This window comes from Pituophis catenifer, unplaced genomic scaffold (assembly GCF_029215685.1).
Source record: "Pituophis catenifer annectens isolate HBS135680 unplaced genomic scaffold, rPitCat1.0.hap2 SCAF_11, whole genome shotgun sequence".
NCBI lineage: Eukaryota > Metazoa > Chordata > Lepidosauria > Squamata > Colubridae > Pituophis > Pituophis catenifer.
The window spans coordinates 25,385,079-25,405,233 of NW_027256891.1; the positions used below are offsets into that span (position 1 = coordinate 25,385,079).

Consider the following 20,155-nt stretch of genomic DNA (forward strand, 5'->3'; position numbering starts at 1 on the left):
TCTATTCTATTCTATTAACTCTACTCTACTCTACTCTACTATATTCTATTCTATTCTATTCTATTCTATTCTATTCTATTCTATTCTATTCTATTCTATTCTATTCTATTCTATTCTACCCTACCCTACCCTACCCTACCCTACCCTACCCTACTCTACTCTACTCTACTCTATTCTATTCTATTCTATTCTATTCTATTCTATTCTATTCTATTCTACTCTATTCTATTCTATTAACTCTACTATATTCTATTCTATTCTATTCTATTCTATTCTATTCTATTCTATTCTATTCTATTCTATTCTATTCTATTCTATTCTAATCTATTCTATTAACTCTACTCTACTCTATTCTATTCTATTCTATTCTATTCTATTCTATTCTATTCTATTCTACTCTACTCTACTCTATTCTGTTCTACTAACTCTACTCTACTATATTCTATTTGTGTGTATATCTATGTGTGTTTTTGCTTGCTTTGCAATATTGCCGTATGCGCGTGTTTCTTTGTTGTTCAATATTTTTGTGGTGTGCATCTAAACTTATATCTGTGCTTTGGTTTGGTTTGCAATATTTCTGTCTTCTCTAGATCTCTCTCTGTGTGTGTGTGTTGTGCTTGTTTGTTTTGTAGTATTTCTGACCTGCCTCAATGCAAGTAGTGTCTGGGCAGGGCATGACAAGATCAAAAAGACGAAACAAACAATACAGCCCAAGGCAAAATTAAGACATCACGGTTAGACAAAGGCCACACTTAGGTAAAATAGGTGGGCATGTTTTAGTTTGACTGAGGGAGAGGAAACCCCTAAATTTGATTTAAAAAAAAACGACCCACTCACCCGAAATCAATTAAAGGCAGAGGTAATATTTCCCCTCTGTGTAATTTAAGATTTAAGCGCTTTCCCGCTCTCTGTCCTGTTAAAATCGAGATTTATCGGCTGCTTCTCAGAGCTTTTTGAGGCCTGCTCAGGGAACTGTCTGAGGATATACAGAATATATCCTAGTCGACGCAGTCCATAAAAAGGGTATAAAATCCGACATACTTTAGCTGACCAGTCCGGCTCACTTCAATGAAAATCAATAAACCTCGGCACGCACAAATTCCGCACAAAATAGGGCAGTAAATCTCCAAATAAAACAGACATTTAAACCCACTGAATTGACCAACGGGGTCCATTGTTTTCCAAACAAAGGGAGTTTGCAGACTTTCTAAGACGCGTCTCTCCCCCTCTCTTCTTCCATTCAGAAGGTAAAAATGAGTTTTCTACTTTAGCACTCTCATAATTTATTTTTTTTTTTTGCTCGGGGCAATTTCTCTGCCACAAAGATTGCCATATATTCATGAGTAGAAAAAGAAGTTATCGATAACCCCACCCACCCAAGAGGAGAGGATGATGGATGAAAAGCCAAAACGATGCTATAACCCTCAAATCAAGGAGAGAAGCAAATTTCTCCTTAGAACTAAGGAGAAATTCCCTGACAGTGAGAACAATGAATCAGTGGAACAACTTGCCTCCAGAAGTTGTGAATATTCCAACACTTGAAGTTTTTAAGAAGATGTTGGATGACCATTTGCCTGAAGTGGTGCAGGGTTTCCTGCCTAAGCAGGGGGTTGGACTAGAAGACCTCTAAGGTCCCTTCCAACTCTGTCATTCTATTCTATTCTATTCAAATGCAAATGTCTTTAAGAGGACCCCTGGCTAAACTCTCGTCCCCACTGTTGGGTTTTGGATTCCTGAGACACAATCCCCCCTCAGGTTCCCAGCTGCAGGAATAAATCTGATTTTCAAGGCAATTGCCAGTTTAGTGCCCGGGGTGGGTGGGGGAGGGACAGACAAAAAAATAAATAAATCCCCTGGCAGATACAGTATACTTGCTCATTGCAGACTTTGGAAGTAAAAATCTGCAGAAGGTTACCTCCGAAATAAAGTTTTTTCCTTCTGATCTTCCCCTGTTTGCCAAAATGCCGAAGCAGAAAAATAAGCAGAAACAGTTGAATTCGGGGTCTAAATGAGCTTGCTGGGGAACTCTAAAGAATTGAATCAATTGCCAAGTTAGGTATCTCTTCTGCTTTGATCATAGCTATTTCTTTCCTTTTTTAAAAAATACTAATTTTATTCATAAACATTTTTGAATACAGTGTCTTGTCAGCGTATACCATTTACAAGAAGAAGAAGAAAAAAGGCCAAATAGAAAATAGTAATAAATATTAACACATGAACTAATAATAGTAATAATAATAACATGTACTGCAGTGAAGGGTTGCCCCCGGTTCGGACCGGTTCACAAGAACCGGTAGTAAAACCAGCAGGAGGTAGTAAAGGTAAGTAGAACCCACCCCATGTACTGAGAATAATAGTAATAATATAACCAAATAATTTTAACTAAATTTCTTTTTATATTGGCTTATTTACATTTTTGTTAATTATGATGATTGTAGTTATAAATCTTCCCTATTGTTAATACAAACATTCGTAGTCTTTCTTCCTCTAATTTCTACCTCTTGTCTCTAACCACTCATAAAATCTATTCCGTATCAAATAACATTCTGTGTCTCCTTTATCTTTTATTTTTAAAGTTAGCCTGTCCGTTTCAGCACAGTCTAAAATTACTTCCTCATCTGGTGGGGTGTTCTCATTTTTCCAGTATTTAGCAAATATAATCCTTGCTGCTGTCAATATATCTAAAGCTATATATGTGGTCCTTTTGTCAAAGCCCTCTGATACTAAGCCCAACAGATATATTTCTGGTTTCAGGTCTATATTCTGTTTAGTTATCTTTTCCAGCCAGCTACCTATTTTCTCCCAATATTTTCTTGCTTTGGTACACGTCCACCACATATGATAGTAAGTACTCGGGGTCTGATTGCATAACTATTTCTGAATTAGTGTGTTAACAGACACTGGGATATCCCTCTTGGGGGAAACAAAGAGACCAGCTCTCCATTAATATGCAATTATCCTGTGAACGTTTTCATATCTGAACAGCCTCAGTCACCCAAAAGCATTTGCAGACTGGAAGGAATACCAAAAATACATTTATTTATTTACCGGAGAAGGGGAAAAACAGAAACAAAAAAACAACATTGCTTGGAAGGACATCAAAAAGAAATAGTGTTTTGCTACTTGGGAAAATACCGTATTTTGCAGCAAAGTTTAACTCCCAAAGTTGAACTGGTTCGTTGATCTTCCTCCTGATTGGATATTATTATTTAAGAAAAAAAAATTGCTGGACGTGTAACACGAAGAGGGGTTCAAACTTGGTGGTGGTTTTTTTATTTCATGCTCTCGATTTTAGCATCGGCTAAACTGCAGTGTGAGCAATGCACACTTTAAACAGAGTGCTTGTCCTTTCCCTTTCTTTCTTTCTTTCTTTCTTTCTTTCTTTCTTTCTTTCTTTCTTTCTTTCTTTCTTTCTTTCTTTCTTTCTTTCTTTCTTTCTTTCTTTCTTTCTTTCTTTCTTTCTTTCTTTCTTTCTTTCTTTCCCCCAAGACTGAATACAGAGCTGTTTATTCATGGGGGGCTCTGCTCCCGCCCTCGTATTAGCAGTCAAACTGTGAATCATCTGTTTCCAGAGCTGCAGATGTAGAAGGAACTCAGCGCAGGGGATTCAGTCTTCCCTCCCCATTCAGAGAAACAATGCCAGTTCCTGCTCACAAATGTCCCTTTGTTTTTCCCCCACCCACACACGAAAAATTTCTCCAAAATGCCCAGACAAAGAGAGAGACAGAGAGAAACTCAGTTCACTTTCCTCAGAAAGTTATTTCAAGAAGCTACCCTGGAAAATAGAAGATCCTAGTGTGTTATTTGGTTTATAAATATATATATTTTAGCTTGCAATGTGTTCTCCACGCCATGCCCAACTAAGGCTGCAAGAAACAAAACTGTAATGCACACATGTGTGCGCACACACGCACACACAAAAACACACACACACATGAACAAATGCCTCCTGCCCCCTCCCGATTTTGATTGTTTTTTGTTTTTCTGCTCCATCGTTACAAAACTCGGAAAGGGAGCCCTGATCTTAAGCCCAGCTAATGCTTCCTGGGATTTGATGCCTGATCCAAGGCTCTCAACCCAATTCATGCATCCTTGGTATAATAAAAGCTGCAATCAGGACAGTTGTAAACTTTTGTTGTTGTTGTTTCTTTGTGGCAGAGAAGGTATGTGAACGAAGTTGTTCCCTGCAAATTGTTTCAGTCGGAGTTCCTCCTTAAATAGGTTAAGGGAGTGGTCAATTAGCTCCAAGCCTTACTCTCGAGGAGACCTCCTCCTGAAGAGCCACTCCTACCTTTTGGCAGCTCTGCGCGCCTGTGCATCGAGAAGAGGCTCCTCCTCTTCGTCCTCTTCACTTAAAGGAGCTTCTGGAGGTTCTGAAGGCCCTGGCTGAATCCCCGCCTCTGGCACCACATCTTCTCCAGCCTCCTCATTGTCCGACTCGAGTGCAAGCTGCACAGGCTGCTGGCGCAGCACCACACCAGCCTCCTCGCTGTCGGAATCAGCTACTAGCTGCACAGGCTGCTGATGGGCCACAACACTCCCCCTCAACCCACCCAAGTTTAGCAGGAGGCACAACTTGTTAACCTGCCTTGATATAGGCAGCATTCCGAACCAACGGTGTAATTACCGACTTTCCTCTTTGTCTAGGTTGAACCTCAACTTGATAAGCTCACATCAGCACCTCCAGGCAAGAGCGAAAGTTGTGAGTTTCATCGCCAGAACTTGCCTGGCATTAAGGTGGATAAGACAGCTGCTGCAGACAGCGGAGACCTGGGGGAGGGGATTGTTTGCGTTGTCGAGAGGCAGAAGAGTGTCAGGACAGTGTGTGTGTGTGTGTGTGTGTGTGTGTGTGTGTGTGTGTGTGTGAGTGTGTGTGTGTGTGTGTGTGTGCATTGACAGTTGTCCCTGTTGTCAGCTGCCCCAGATGCAGAAGGGGAAGTTTCTCTCTCCTTCGTATTCTGGAGGAGGAACTTAGAGGGCGCCATCTTGGTCTGTTGAAGGATGGTGCCATCTTGGGGGGGGGGGGGCAAAATATCTTGGACTTGGTAAGAGTCACGGCTCCCTTTGGGACATGTTCAGGAAAAAGTCAGAGCTTCTATCCCATTTTGCTTAAAAAAAACAACAATAACCCTGCAGAAGTTACATAAATATAAGGCCTTGCTCCATGGAAAGGGGTAAGGAGAGACTGTTCTAACCTAGGCTTCCCCAAACCACAAATCAGACTCCTTGTCCTGACAAAAAAACCCCTTTTTATTAAGTTACTGTGAATTCTTCTCATTTACATCCAGCAAAGTCTTTCAAGGGAGAATTTACAGTCACAGACCTTATCTGGCTTGGAGAGCTGCCAGGCCGATATCTTCAAAACTTGGCAAAGAGTCTCAGAGAGTCAGGAACCAATTAGGCGAACTAATTGTCTCCTGCAAACTCCACTCCCCTGTCACTCCTCTTTTATTCCCTCTGGGAGGGGCCATTCATCGTCCACCTGTGGCTTTACTCCTGAGTCGACCCTTGTTCTTTAGCTGTTCCCTTCGTCTGGCAACTCTGCACATGCGCACACTGGGAACAGGCTTCAGCTGTTCATCTGCCTCACTGATGTCTGACTCAGAAGGCAGCTGATAACTGGCATCTGGCCCTGGCCCCCTCTCTGCCTCTGACGCAGAGCCCTCATCAGAGCCTTCCCCAGACTCCAGGACTGGCTCAGGTTCCTCCCCAACCTCCTCACTGTCTGAATCTGGCGGGGCACAACAGAGACAACCTCAAAGAAACCCTACAGCCACCTCAACTAAGAATGGTTGAGGCTGCCAGAAGAGCAAGATCCAGAACTTTGTATCTCTCTCGACTCCTGAAAGTGGTAAAAGAGGAAGTAAAGAACACCCCCCCCCCACGGAAGAGGGTATTTAAGCTACCAGATCCCGTGTTCAGTTGAGGAACCCAGAGTAAAGCAAAGTCAACAAAGGACCATCCAGCTTCTACCTAAAACTTAGTTTGTGAATAACCCACCTTCCAATTTGATTTTCTAAGAAGGTCCTCTGGGGCCCTCCGTTTGAGCCAGAGGTATTCTTGGAAACAGAGACTTTGTTTGAAGATGGTACTTTCCTAGCTTCCCTTTCTTTAAAAAAATAAAAATAAAATAAAAATGGAAAGAATGCAAATGAATTCAAAGAGAAGGAGGCAGGGAGCACAGCAGGTCCTAGAAGAGATTGTTGTTGGCTGGCCCTTATTAACATTCCAGGGTTCAGAGTAGCTGTCTAGCGAATCCCGCTTCTCCTCATAGGTTCTTCGCAAACTATTTTCTCTTCTTCGTTCACCGTAGGCCTTTCGAATACCTTCCCACCAGTGATGGGCTGCAACCGGTTCGGTGAGCACGCACTTTGCGTGCATGTGCAGCCTTTGCTCATGCGCCAGTGGTGGGATTCAAATAATTTAACAACCGGTTCTCTGCCCTAATGATTTCTTCTAACAACCAGTTCACCAAACTGCTCAGAAAGTTAACATCCGGTTCTCCCGAAGTGATGCGAACTGGCTGAATCCCATCACTGGCATGCGTGCAGCGTTCAAAATATAGCAATCTGAAGCTCAGCTGCTTACCTTCTAGAGCAGCCCCAGTAAGTAGAACAGCGGAGGCCCAGTAATTGGAAATCACCTGAGCCAAAAAGAAGGAAATATAGGAAAAGGATAGGGCAGAGGTGGGTGAATGGGACCAGCCACTGGCCTTTACTACCGGTTCGCCCAAACCGGTCTAAACCGGCTGAATCTCACCCCTGCTTCCCACTCAACAAAATGGATATCCCTCCAGAGCCTGGGTTTCCTACAACTTGAAACACACGCCGCCCTGCCCCAATCGATACTTGTTTAACAATCGAGGCTCTGAGCTTCAGATGATGAAGAGAGATTAGACCAGATCCAATCTCTCCATTGTCCCAGGCATTTTTGCTGAACTGTCTGGCTGGGCTGCAGACAGATGTAAGATAGGAGTGGTTGGAATGAAAACACATGCTGGTCCAAGAAGAGTTAGTTTTTGGAATGCAACCTCTAAAATAAAAGACACGTAAAGCACGCACCAACCCATTGCTACCCACTCCTCTCTCTCTCTTCTCCCCCATGGTCCACCCTCCAGCGGCGGCTCCCCTGAACCTGCTAGAAACTCCCACTTTCTGCCGATTGTTCTTTCTTCTTCCTGGCTATTGTCCACATTCTTTTCCCTCCCTGTAAATACTTGCCACACTCCAGGATGAAGAAGACGACGGAGTGGGAGACAAACAAGGCCAATCTGACTCACGTTTGCAAAAAGGCCTGCGCAAAAGAGAAAGGGGCCCGTTGGAAAGACGTGGAGACTCTGGAACGTGTGCAGAGAAGAGCAACAAAGATGATCAGGGGGCTGGAGGCTAAAACTTAAGCCTGCTGGCTTGTGGGGACCTCACATGGCGAAGGATGGCCAGGGATTAAAAGGCAACGGCCTCTTGAGTCATCAAGAGTCCTTACATTTCTTTTGTTGATTCATCGTTGGCGATGAATTCCTTGCTCGTCATCAGAGAGGCCAACCTGTTAGGTGGAAATTACTAAACCACATTCTTGCTTTGAGTGACTCCACTAATCCAGAACGTACACCTGTGAGCCTCATCGTGTTAGTCTAACACGTGGAATGGGCCCAACCTAAAGAGCTTGTAGGAGAGAACTCATCAAGGAGAGAAGCAACCTAGAACTAAGGAGAAATTTCCCGACAGGGAGGACACTGAACCAGCACAATCTCTTGCCTCCAGAAGTCGTGGGTGCTCCATCACTGGAGGTTTTAAGAAGAAATCGGACAACCGTCTGTCTGGAATGGTAGGATCTCCTACTTGAGCAGGGGTTGGACTAGAAGACTTCCAAGGACCCTTCCAACTCTTGTTATTCTGAGCTTCGGCAAACTCACTCTCACAACCTTTGGTTCACCTTGCAAGGGATTTTAGGACTCTAAGAAAGATGTACTTCCTTATTTTTCTGCACATCATATCCTGTATTATGCCATTGTTTTCCCCTCTGAGTTTTTGATTCACTGAAGTGACCCAGTAAATAGGAACTGAAAGCATTCTCAGGATTGTTGTTATTGTTATTGTTTTTAAATCGCGATGAGATTTACCGTCTGGAATGAAAGATGTCCCGTCATCCAAGCATCTCAAAATCACCTGTGATGCTTTAGAAGAGTGTTTCAGTGTGAAGTCCATACATCTTCAAAGGGTCAAGTTTGGGAAACACTGCTTTAGATCAATCCCTCTTCATGCCAGCAGCCACACCTAACACCCTCAAGACCTTGCAAGAGATCGTTTCAATGGCTGCAATCAACTTTGCACAGTCTCAAAAAAAAATGCTGGGGTGACATTTTGGCATCAAAGTAGATCAGAGGGATTTGCAAAGCAGGGTCACGAAAATCAGGATGAGGACTACAAAGTTGTGATTGAAGCTCTGTCTGTTGCTGTTGTTGTTGTTTTTAATGTATGTTGCATACACCAGCCCAAGCTTCAACTGGAGCATTATGGCCCTCATCCCGATATTTTTGACTTATGGACATCCCTGAAGACCAAGAAGTCTAGTCCAGCATCCATGTAAGAAACTGTTCTGCCCCAGCTACGGACCCCAAAGAACGCAGCACACACAAACTCTATACAAAGCTTATTTTACTCAAATAACTCAAGTCTTTATCAACCAAAGGCTGTTAATAAACTGTCTTAACAGCCATCAAGAATTCTAAGATAAGGTAATCACAGTCTTACTAGGGTTGGCAGAAAGCCCAGAAGAAATTTTGCAGAGAATCCAGACGCAAAGGAACTAAAGTTGTTCCCTACAGTTTGCTGCAAGCGGAGTTCCTCCTTAAATAGGCTAAGGGAGTGGCCAATTAGCCCCAAGCCTTACTCTCGAGGAGACCTCCTCCTGAGGAGCCACTCCTACCTTTTGGCAGCTCTGCGTGCCCGTGCATTGGAAGAGACTCCTCCTCTTCGTCCTCTTCACTTATAGGAGCTTCTGGAGGTTCTGAAGGCCGTGGCTGAATCCCCGCCTCTGGCACCACATCTTCTCCAGCCTCCTCACTGTCTGACTCGAGCTGCACAGGCTGCTGGTGCAGCACCACACCAGCCTCCTCGTTGTCGGAATCAGCTACAATCTACACAGGCCGCTGACGGGCCACAACAGAAACCTGCAAACTTTTCCTGGGTGTTTAAGATCCCCAGCCTAGAATTCGGGATCTATGACAATTCATCCCAGCCAACTCACTACCACTACACTAATAACAAAGAAATGGTGGAATAGAACCACTAAAGGATGCAAAAGGAGGGAGAGAATGAAAGGAGCGTGACAAACATTATGAGGTGAGGTGGCCGCATTCTGTGTAATTTGACGGTAGCCCCCCGATCGCAAAGAATTGCTTTTGAAGCTCTCAGCCTGTAAAAAGTTATTTATCCTATTTCTACAGTCTGCTTTTCTGTCCAAAGAGCATCATCGCCTCTCTACTTCAATGCATTTCAGTAAAGTACCACGTTGGAGAAATTTCTTTGATCGGTTTCAAAGACTTTATAAAATGACAGCAGTTAAGGTAAATCCCAGCCTGTGAAGACATTTGATATAACATCTGAAGAAATCCCTTGCTAGTTAACCAAATGAATTCATATCACAGGCATTTTCAGGGTATTTAAAATACAGGTAAAGGACCCTTTCATTCCAAGCTTGACTCTTAATCATTTTGTGGACACAACCCTTCCGGTTTCTTGCCGGTAATAAGAAAACGCCGGAGCTTTTCCTGCTCATCGCCCAACCAGGTAAATAACCAGATTTCAACCCTGCTTCACTTTCATGAAAACGAAGCAAAATCAGATAGTTTTGATGGACTCTCTTGATTAAATCAGGATTTTTCTCTATGACGTTTTGTCAGATTATTCATGAACTGGCAGAGACATGGTAACAAGGTCAGCCAATGAATAGGCATAGCAACTAAGTCAGCCAATTGGGAGCTGAGACAGGCTGGAGCCAGGGTATGTCTTAGTCTGCAGCTTCTGAGTCTGTGCAGAGAATTGAAACTGAAACTAAGCAGACTATGCATGCTGACTGAAATGACTGTCCTCTGCTGTTGGTATTCAATTTTTTTTACTACCAGTTCTGTGGGTGTGGCATGGTTGTCATGGCATGGCTTGGTGGCTGTGGCATGGGAAGGATACTGTAAAATCTCCATTCCCTCCCCAATCCAGGGGAAAGTTACTGCAAAATCCCCATTTCCTCCCAATCAGCTGGGACTCAGGAGGCATAGAATGGGATGGGGGCGGGGCCAGTCAGAATTTTTACTACCGGTTCTCCGAACTACTCAAAATTTCCACTACCGGTTCTCCAGAACTGGTCAGAACCTGCTGAAACCCACCTCTGATATATATTCTTGCATATAAAGAAGTTTCTTATTTAATGAATCCTGCTTGAATCAGTTATCTGTGTGTGCTTCTGGATTTGATGTTTGCAAAAACTCTGATAAAGTTCCCTTAAGAAAAAGCCTCTCCTTTTTTTAAAAAAATCAGTAAAAACTCGTGTCGGACATATGAATAATTAGATGATTTCTTCTCCCCGGCGATTAATCAATCTTCCTTCTCAAGAAAACAGAACCATCGGAAGGAAAACTTGTTAGCACCACCAGAATGGCGATAATCTACTTATCTCTCTATAGTTTGTTTTAGGGATCTTCCTTGGAATGCCCACTTTGCGATAAATGTCATTAAAGCTCTTTAAAAGAATAGCCCTGAATCCTTTACTGGCTTGTTATTCAGAGATGGCTTAAGCGACGATATAAAATCCAGAGCAGGCCTGTCATTTATGACATAATTAACGTTATAAGTCTTCCCTAGTTAAAAAAAAAAATTAAAAAAAAAGCACCAGCCAGGCATCTACAGTTTACTGAACTGATTTGAAAAATGCAAATATTCTCAGTGCTCGTATTTATCATCACAATAGACTTGAAGCTTTTATTGTTCGGAGAAAACATTCCTGCACCTGCACCAGGATAAATAGAGGAAATTGAGAAAAGGAAATAAATGGAATCTTTATTCCCAAACAGAAGGTACCATAAATCCTCCAGCCTTCAAGCACTCTTGATTTCTCCCCCCTTTTTCTCTGTAGCATCCTTGGCAATTTTAACACCTGTGTGGACTACAGCTCCCAGAATTCCCCAGCTGGCCAAATGCATTCAGAGAGATACGTCTATGGGGATTCTCAGTCATCCAGGTCATAGTTGTCCCAAAAGGGCTTTTTTCCCCCTCAAGAGGAAACTGGACTTGCTGGTTTTTCTCTGAAGAGGTTTTGCTTCTCATCCAAGAAGCTTCCTCAGCTTCTCTCAGAAGCTTCTTCAGCTTCTCTCAGAGCTGAGGAAGCTTCTTGGGTGAGAAGCAAAATGTCTTCAAAGAAAAAAAAATCCAGAAAGTCCTGTCGCCTCTTGGGGTAAAAGAGGCCCTTTGGGTTCAGAGAGATGGTTAAATAAATCATTAACCCCTGACATTTCGCTCTCACGATACAGGTAAGTCCTCGATTTACAACCGTAATGGAGCCCGCCCATCATTAAGTCGTGACGATCGCAACTAGTGCTGCACATGATTTTACAACCTACTTTTGCAGTGGTTGTTAAGCAAATCACCACGCTTATTAAGCCACGCTTGCTTCAGATGGGGCGTTTTTGCTGAAAACCGGAAGTAAACCCCAGTTTTTGGTGAAAACGTCATAAAATGGGGACCACACACACTGCAAAAATGGCTGTAAATGTTGCGGAGTGTCCATAATGCAGTCACATGACTGTGGGGGAGGGTGTATCAGAACATTGGGACTCGGTTCTACGTCCCTTTTGTCCGTTGTAACTTCCGTTGTTAAGCGATTGGTCATATGTCAAGGAAGAGACTGGACAGCCACTTGTCTCAAAATGTATAGGGTCTCCGGCTTGAGCAGGGGGTTGGACTAGCAGACCTCCAAGGTCCCTGCCAGCTCACAAGTTTATATCTTTAGCAGATTAACAGAGTTGGACGGGACCTTGTAGGTCATCTACTCCACCCAAGCAGGAGACCCTACACCATTTCCGTCCAGTCTCTTCTTGAAAGCCTCCAGTGATGAAGCTCCTGCAACCTCTGAAGGCAACTTCTGTTCCATCGATAGATTGCTCTCACTCTCAGAAAATTTCTCCTTATTTACAGGTTGAATCTCTCCTTGATCAGTTTCCATCCCTTATTCCTTGTCTGGCTTTTGGGTGCCTTGAAAAATAGCTCAACCCCTTCCTCCTCTCTGTGGCAGCTCCTCCAATATTGGAAGACTGCTATCCTGTCTCCCCTGGTCCTTCTTTTCCCTCGCTCTATTCCGATTAATTGCCATGCAGGCATTTGTCCTACACCCAACGCTCAAGTCCTTCTCACAAACCTTTCCCCCAGCAGTTGGCTCTCCTCTCTAATCATTTGCTTGCCAGCAAAGTCCAACTCGCCTCCAGTGATCCTTTGCTGGTGTAACCAGATCCCTACAGAAAGGAAGATCACGGCATCAGGCCGAAACAGCTCAGCAGCTGCTCGTTCCTACTTCAGTTGGCTTCTGCAACTACAGCTGGCAGGTCAGTGAGTACCCACACTGTTGTGGGCCCAATAGCTCGCTTTTAATCTCAGGATACACAATTATCCCTGTAGGTTGGCACTCTATACCCTTCATGGAAACCCAGGCTGAATATTTTCCTAGGACCTCGCCTCCAACAGCAACTGGATTCACATAGCACTAAGTAACACATGGTTGATTTTTTTTAGCCCTCTACATAGATCCGGCCATAATGGTACTTTCACTAAAACCTAGTTAAACAGACCATTACTTGATGATGGCACGAAATGAGGATACTCTCTTAAATCAATATTCCCACTTCTGGCCCTATCGGTCCAACTGCTATTTATTTTTTCTTTCCATTTATGTAGCTAACTGCAATTCTGAGTGGAGAGCATCAAAGCTTCAAAGCCAATAGAAACATCCTTCCACGAAAGATGATCAGATCATGATGATGACTTTAACTCATCTTTAATTCTGAGGGTTGGGACCATCTTTCTTTCTTCGGCCCGGCCGCACCTTGGAAATGGTTTGCCACGGACAAGCAACGGACAAACGGATTCCCAGGATTGAGTTCTCCCTTGAAGGGCAAAAACTGATCCAGGCTTAAAATTGTCCTATTTTGGACTCCTTATAGGGAGATCCAGCTCTATGGAGAAGGCTGTAATGATGGGAAAAGTGGAAGGAAGGAAGGAGGAGGAAGAAGAAGGTGGAGTGGTGATGGTGGTGTTACTCGAAGATTTGAAGGACCAGATGGGGATAGATAATCACGGAGAAAGTCCATCTATGTGGCTGCTAAGAGTCAACACTGACTTCATAGCATAGTATTCATCCATCCATCCTCCTATCCTATCCTATCCTATCCTATCCTATCCTATCCTATCCTATCCTATCCTATCCTATCCTATCCTATCCTATCCTATCCTATCCTATCCTATCCTATATCCTATCCCATCCCATCCCATCCCATCCCATCCCATCCCATCCCACCCATCCATCCATCCACTCACTCATCCATCCATCCTATCCCATCCATCCACTCATCTATCCATCCATCCTATCTCATCCACCCATCCATCCCCATCCGTCCATCCATCCATCCATCCATCCATCCATCCATCCATCCATCCATCTATCCCAAGGCCATCAAGCTAAGGTACTTAGTAGTTTTGGGAGTCATTTACAACCAAGAGGATGTGCTTGCTGATTTCAGACCTTTGTCTTAAGCGCCCTTAACAGGTGATATTGCCCAGGTGCCTTTCTCTCTTTTCCAAAGCAAAACTTTACAACTCTAAAAAGAAGCTGTCTCTGATTTGGACAAAGCTGGAAAGAGGAAGTTTGCTCAAAGTCTTTTTTTTTTTTTTTAATGCTAACCGCTTTCCCCAAACGAAGATGAGACAGTAGCTTAAGTCTTCCTTCTAGGTAAATACATCCTACGCAAGTTTACTGAGGAAGCCCACTTTTTCTCCGACTCAAAGAGTTTTCACAGAGACACAGACAGACAGCCCAAACAACTTATTTGACCAAGCTCAGAATTAAAATCCAAAAACGGCCACAGAGGAATTCAACTGAAGCTTTAAAGCTAGCAACCAAACCGGGATCTACTCTTCAGTCTATTGCAATGATGACCCCCAAGAAGGTGCAAATCCCTGCTCTTCCAGCAAACATCCCCACCCAAAAGAACTCGGAGCCAAGCAGGATTGTTGGCAGAATGGAGGGTCAAAAAAGTCAAATTTACAACGCACACATGCAAAGTTTGCCAGAAGCCTTGGAGCTTCAGTTTATGCCCCCTTCATGAAAGAGATCGGAGAAGAGTGGTGCGGTGGCCTAGAGGTGGAACTCTCGCCTCACAATCAGGAGGCTGCGAGTTCAATCCTAGGTAGAGGCAGATATTTCTCCCTCTGGGTACACTGAGAATAGATCTGCTGAACAAAACTCTGCACTGGTGACAGGAAGGGCATCCGGCCAGTAAATACTCTGCTAGCTCCATTCAGTTGCCCAGACTCCACCCCGCAAGGAATTATGGGGTCATTAAAAGATGATGGTGATGATGAAAGAGAGAAGACAGTAACAGGTAAGGATTGTGGGATGTGGATAAAGGACAAAAGCCACTTCTGTGAGCTTACCTGCCGCACCTGCGATGACAACGGGGATGGCTGGACGTGCCGTTGTTGCATCCGAGACGGTTGCATCAACTGCCGGAGCTGCTGCTGAAGGAACTGGTTGTTGTTGACTTGTTGCGATTGCGGCGAGGTTGCAGCTTGTTGCTGAAGATAGTGCATGAGTGACTGTTGCCCCGTGGTGGAAGCCATCGGCGACATCTTCTGGGGAGGGGTCGTCTCTGAACTGAAATGGGAGAGGGGTTTGGTATTGCTGAAAGAAAACTGGTCTTGGGCAACAGGACCTTCGCTCCCCAACCCTGTTTGGATGCTGTTGGAAGACTGTGTCATGATGACATTCATGTTCTTGGACTGGGTGGACGGCATGGCTTTGTAGAGGGAACCTGGCATGTTGGTGGGGTTGCTGGTCGGTGTGGGGTTGGAGATCAAGGTGCTTTGAGGGCTGAAAGGTTGTTGGTGCAAAGCCGGGCTAGAAAGCTTCTCCGGCCTGTACGGTGAAGGTCCAGCATTGGGAGGCCCCAAAGGGTTGGGAGAACTCTTAATGCTGTTGGCCGAAATGTTGGGCATGATGGAGTTCGGAGGGCTGAACGATTGCTGATTGAGGACCGGACTGGAGAGCTTCTCTGGCCCAAAAGGTGGAGATAGACCTCCAGGTGGGTTACTGTTGGACGTGATGCTGGAGAGCAGAGGGTTCTGCGGACTCTGAATGTTGCTTCCTGGAAGGCCATTCGGAGTCATGTTGGAGATCAAGACATTTTGAGGACTGAAGGGCTGGTGGTGCGGAGAAGACCCTTGCCGGTAAGGAGGCGAAAGACCTTGAGAAGATATGGTGGGCCAGTTTGGAGTTGGGGGTTTGGAAGTTGGAGCTTGCTTGCTGGCTAAGTGCTTCAACTGTTGGGCGTGCCAGTTTGTCCCGGGCATGTGGATGGCCTGAGTTTGACCCTTGTTGGGTGTGGCTGAAGAAATGGGCGAAGCGACAGCCTTGTTCTGAGACGGAACCGAGTAGCTGGCTCCAGAAGAAGACGTCATCTGCGGAGACCCACCGCTTGGGTTGCATCCAGGAGAAAAATCTTTGTTGGGGAGGTGATTGTCCAAGGGGGTAGCCTGCGGAGAAGATTTGGAAGAGCTGTTCATGGCTGAGGGCGGGTGGGACAAGTTCCCCATGGGCTCTTCAGGTTTGCTCCCTAAGATCTTCTCAAGGTCCAATTCGTTGGGAGAAGGATCCGGCATCTTGGTCAACTCTTCCAACAAATCTTGAAGTTCTTGGTCCATGGCGTGCATGTTGCTCCCTTTTTCGCCGTAATGGCCCCCGAGAGGCCCTTTTTGCCCAACTTCAGCATTAGGTGGGACGGAAAATGGAGAGCCAATTCCGCTCCCGTTCATGTGGTTATTTTCAAGGAGCATTCCATGTCCGGGCATCGAGGAAGTCCCATGATTGGTTGAAAATGGAGAGCTTTGCATATCAGGGCATGAAACAGAATTGGTCCCGGGACCCATGGAAAGAGTGACGTCATCAAGACAAAGTCGCTTGCTCTCGCTCGGGAAGAGGACGTCAGGCATGGCGCCGGAGGCTGGAGACGCGTCATCTGCCACTTTCCTCTTCACGGATCCCTGTAATTGCAAGATAAAAAGGGTTTTATTAAGCAGGCAGGAAACTCTGAACTTCGTACCCCCAATCATTGCTTAATGGTGAGAGCCGGTTTGGGCTAGTCGTTAAGGCACCAGGGTAGAAGCCAGGAAACTGTGAATTCTAGTCCTGGGACATTGAAAGCTGGTTGGGTGACTTTAGGCCAATCACCAGGAGACTGAGAGTTATAGTTCCACCTTAGGCATGAAAGCTAGCTGGGGGACTTTGGGCCAGTCCCTCCCTCTTACAACCTACCTCATAGGGCTGTTGTGGAGACAATAGGAGGAGGAAGGAGTATTCCATGTGTTAGCTGCCTTGACTTATTTATACAAATAATAAAAGTAGAATATAAACAAACCAACAAACCAACTTCCAAAGGCAAATCATCCGAAACAGCAGCCTTTGGGGACAGATAAGTTAGGCCTACACCGAAGGGAAGAAATTCGGCTAAAACTTTGGTTAACCTGGTTCCAATCTCTTCTCAAATATTCCCAAAGCAAGATCTTCTCAAATGGAACTAGCCTTGACTCCAATCCCAACGTCCAAAAACCAAACCTTGCCTTCACTCGTTTGCCAAGCCATAATGTGACTGCGTGTGCTTTGCATGTTAAGTGTGTCATGCTTGGCCCATCACAAACCACGGTTTAGCACGCTGTGGAAACCGAGTTTCCAAACTCGTGTGAAAGCGTTTTCTCACATCTACCGCGGGTTCGATCTGTCCTCTGTTCCAGACTACTAACAATTCCCCGTGGTCAGAGAGACCCAGGGGTGGGCTGCTGGAGGTTCCCAGGGTTTCGGGAGAACCTCTAGCTAAGATTCTGTGCAGTTTGGAGAACCCCCAAAGCCTACTCCTGGCTGGCCCCGCCAACCCCTCCCCTCCCCGGAGTCCCCATTTGCCAAGCCACCCCTCCCCTCCCTGGAGTCCCCATGCGGCCCGTTTTGGATACAGGTAAGTGCAGGGTGCACTCAGAGGCTCGGGGGAGAGCAAAAAACGGGACTACCAGAAGTTCAGGAAGGCCACAAACAGGCCCATTTCCAGCCTCCAGAGGGCCTCTGGAGCCTGGGGAGGCCATTTTCGCCCTCCCGGAGGCTCAGGAAAAGCCTTTGGAGCCTGGGGAGGGCAAAAATGCCCTCCCCCAGCTGTGGTGCAGGAGGCCAACTAGGCTATGCCCACCATGGCCACCCCCACCCAGCAACCGGACAGAAAACCCCTTGCTAAAATTTTTGAAGCCCACAAATCTGTTAATCGCGATTTGTAGGAGAAATTGTGATCGTTTCCTGTTTGGTGAACATTTTTTTTTAGGAAAAGAACTTTTTCCACCAGGGAAGAATGCTGTCGGCTCTCAAGAGGACATGCCACCCTCTTTTTTTTTTCTGCAGAAATTAAAAATTTCTAATCCAAACAATCGAACGCTTGTACAGAAACGCGGCCCAAAGCTGGCAGGGCATAGCTAACAAAGGGTATGAAGTTCGTAGGGATCAACAATCCGACATTCCTAAACAGGCAGAGTGTTTGAAATAATCCGCATACTTTCTAATCCAAGGACAACAATGCAGCCCGAGGGATTTAAACAAGACTCTGCCTAACTACAGATACTTGAGAAGGGCCCCCAACCAAAACGGTTTTGAAAAGGAGAGAAACTAGAGGCGTCTTCGCACACACAAACTCTACATTAGCATCTCTAGCGATATGACCCTCAATAACGCAGTTAGTTTGGGGATCCAGGAACAGGAAGGCAACCAAACATCACATTTCCTGCTGCGTCCAAAGATGACTTTAAAATAAATAAATAGAAGAACGCATCTCCAGGGGAGATGGCCTTATTTCCCCCCGCCTCTACTCCCAGATTTAATTATCGTGGGTTTCTCTGTTTCAAAAACTATGAGTTGCTGGAGGGCCAACGGGATTAGATCAGATTTGAGCATGAAGCATTGTATCTTGATTTAGCTTTTGGAAATAATCTAAAGTGATTTTCCCCCTATATGGAGTTATGTGACATCTTGAGATTTGCGGCTTGAGTTCTTGTCAGCATGGGAGGAGGAGGAGAAGGAGGGGGAGGAGGAAAAAGAATCAGAAGAATCAAAAGAAAAATCAGAAGAATCAGAAGAAAGAAGAAGAAGAATCAGAAGAAGAAGAAGAAAGAATCAGAAGAAAGAAGAAGAATCAGAAGAAGAATCAGAAGAAAGAAGAAGAATCAGAAGAAGAAGAATCAGAAGAAAGAAGAAGAATCAGAAGAAGAAGAATCAGAAGAAAGAAGAAGAATCAGAAGAAAGAAGAATCAGAAGAATCAGAAGAAAGAAGAAGAATCAGAAGAAGAATCAGAAGAATCAGAATCAGAAGAATCAGAATCAGAAGAATCAGAAGAATCAGAAATATTATTCACTGAATATTCTTCAGATTATTGGAAGAGGGCACTAAAGAGATAATTAAGAAAACGCCTCTATTCGTATAATTTATGTAGCACTTGAAAACAGTTAAAGCATTTTCCTTATCATATTTAGCTTCAGATAAACCCAGCTGTTTAAAAAAGAAGAAGTTTGATGTACATTAATTATGGGAAACATAAATGACTCCCTTACAGCAGCGCAAAAGAGATAATTAACCTTGCTTTACAAACCCTTCCATGTTTGTTTATCTTACCCTCCTTCAGTTTTTAGGTAGCTGGGAAAAATTTGATGCCCCCAAAAATGAAATCAGGTAAGCTTTGCATTCTGCCAATCACCAAGAATCTTGCTTAAACTTGCCAAAGTGTGCCGGGAGCTTTCTGAATCCACAGTCAAGGGAAAAAAAATAAAAAATAAAAGTGACTTATGAGCAAGTCCTCACGCTTACAAGGTATACTTTGGATCTGGGCTGCAGGCTCTGGAGGAGAAACCTCACATGTGGGACCTCTGCAGCAGCTGCCAAAACTACCAGCCCTTCGCCTTTCACTGGCGTTGTAAGTCATGTGGAACAGGGCAGCATTCAGAGTTGAGAAAAGAAGAGCTTTCGGGACTGTTAAGGATAGATGTCTTCTTAAAGTTATGACTGTAGACCTTGTCACTTCCTCCAGTCTAATTCATATCCTGCCTTGCATAACTTCTACAAAAAAAAGGGAGGGCAAAAAGAGAATCGCTCAGCAGGCAGTTATAGCTACAGGAGTCTCCAAGCTACGTTACACCCAAGAGGGACGAGAAATCTTTCTTCAATTTTCAATATGTTTCCACCACGAGATTCTCCTCCTTTTAAGTCTAGATCAGAGGTGTCCAACCTTGGCACCTTTAAGACTTGTGGACTTCAACTCCCAAGGGTGTCCAACCTTGGCCACTTTAAGACTTAAGTCCATGGAGATTCTTAAATCATCCATGTCACGATTGCCCCAAAGGTGTTTTTTTTTTCCAAATTCAGCTGGAATTCTAGACTTTCAGAAGAACTGAAGAAGCTTCTTGGATGAGAAGTGAAATGTTCTCAAGAAAAAAAAAAACCTAAGGAAGTACCTTTGGGTCTAAGACTTATGGATTTCAACTCCCATGGAGTGTCCAACCTTGACAACTTTAAAACTTGTGGACTTCCTGGCTGGCTGGGGAATTCTGGGAGCTGTAGTCCACACAGGTCTTAAAAGTTGTCAAGATAGGGCTTCCAGTGGCACCGCAGGCGTCGGCAGCAGCTCCTTTGGGAGCACTAACCCCCGCGATCTCGTAAAGCCGCTAGAGCAGCGAAAATCAGCTGTTCTAGTGGCTCGGAACTTTCCCCTTGGGAGAAGAGGGGAAGGCGAGCAGGCAGGTGTGAGTAGAGCTCCCCAAGACCTCCAGGATTAATCTTGGGGTGCGGAGGGTGAGAGCTCCCCAAGCACCTGAAGAA

The 20,155-nt window shown here is 44.8% G+C and overlaps 1 protein-coding gene across 1 annotated transcript in view; it reads right to left on the reverse strand.

Annotated features, from left to right (window-relative positions):
* Positions 1 to 16,262, reverse strand: part of MAMLD1 (mastermind like domain containing 1) — a 38,324-nt gene extending 22,062 nt beyond the window's left edge. The window contains exon 1 of the mRNA XM_070951748.1: positions 14,694 to 16,262. Coding sequence (XP_070807849.1) covers positions 14,694 to 16,247 — 1,554 coding nt within the window. The 5' untranslated portion in view covers positions 16,248 to 16,262. The remainder of the gene's footprint in view (positions 1 to 14,693) is intronic.
* Positions 16,263 to 20,155: the final 3,893 nt, after the last annotated feature.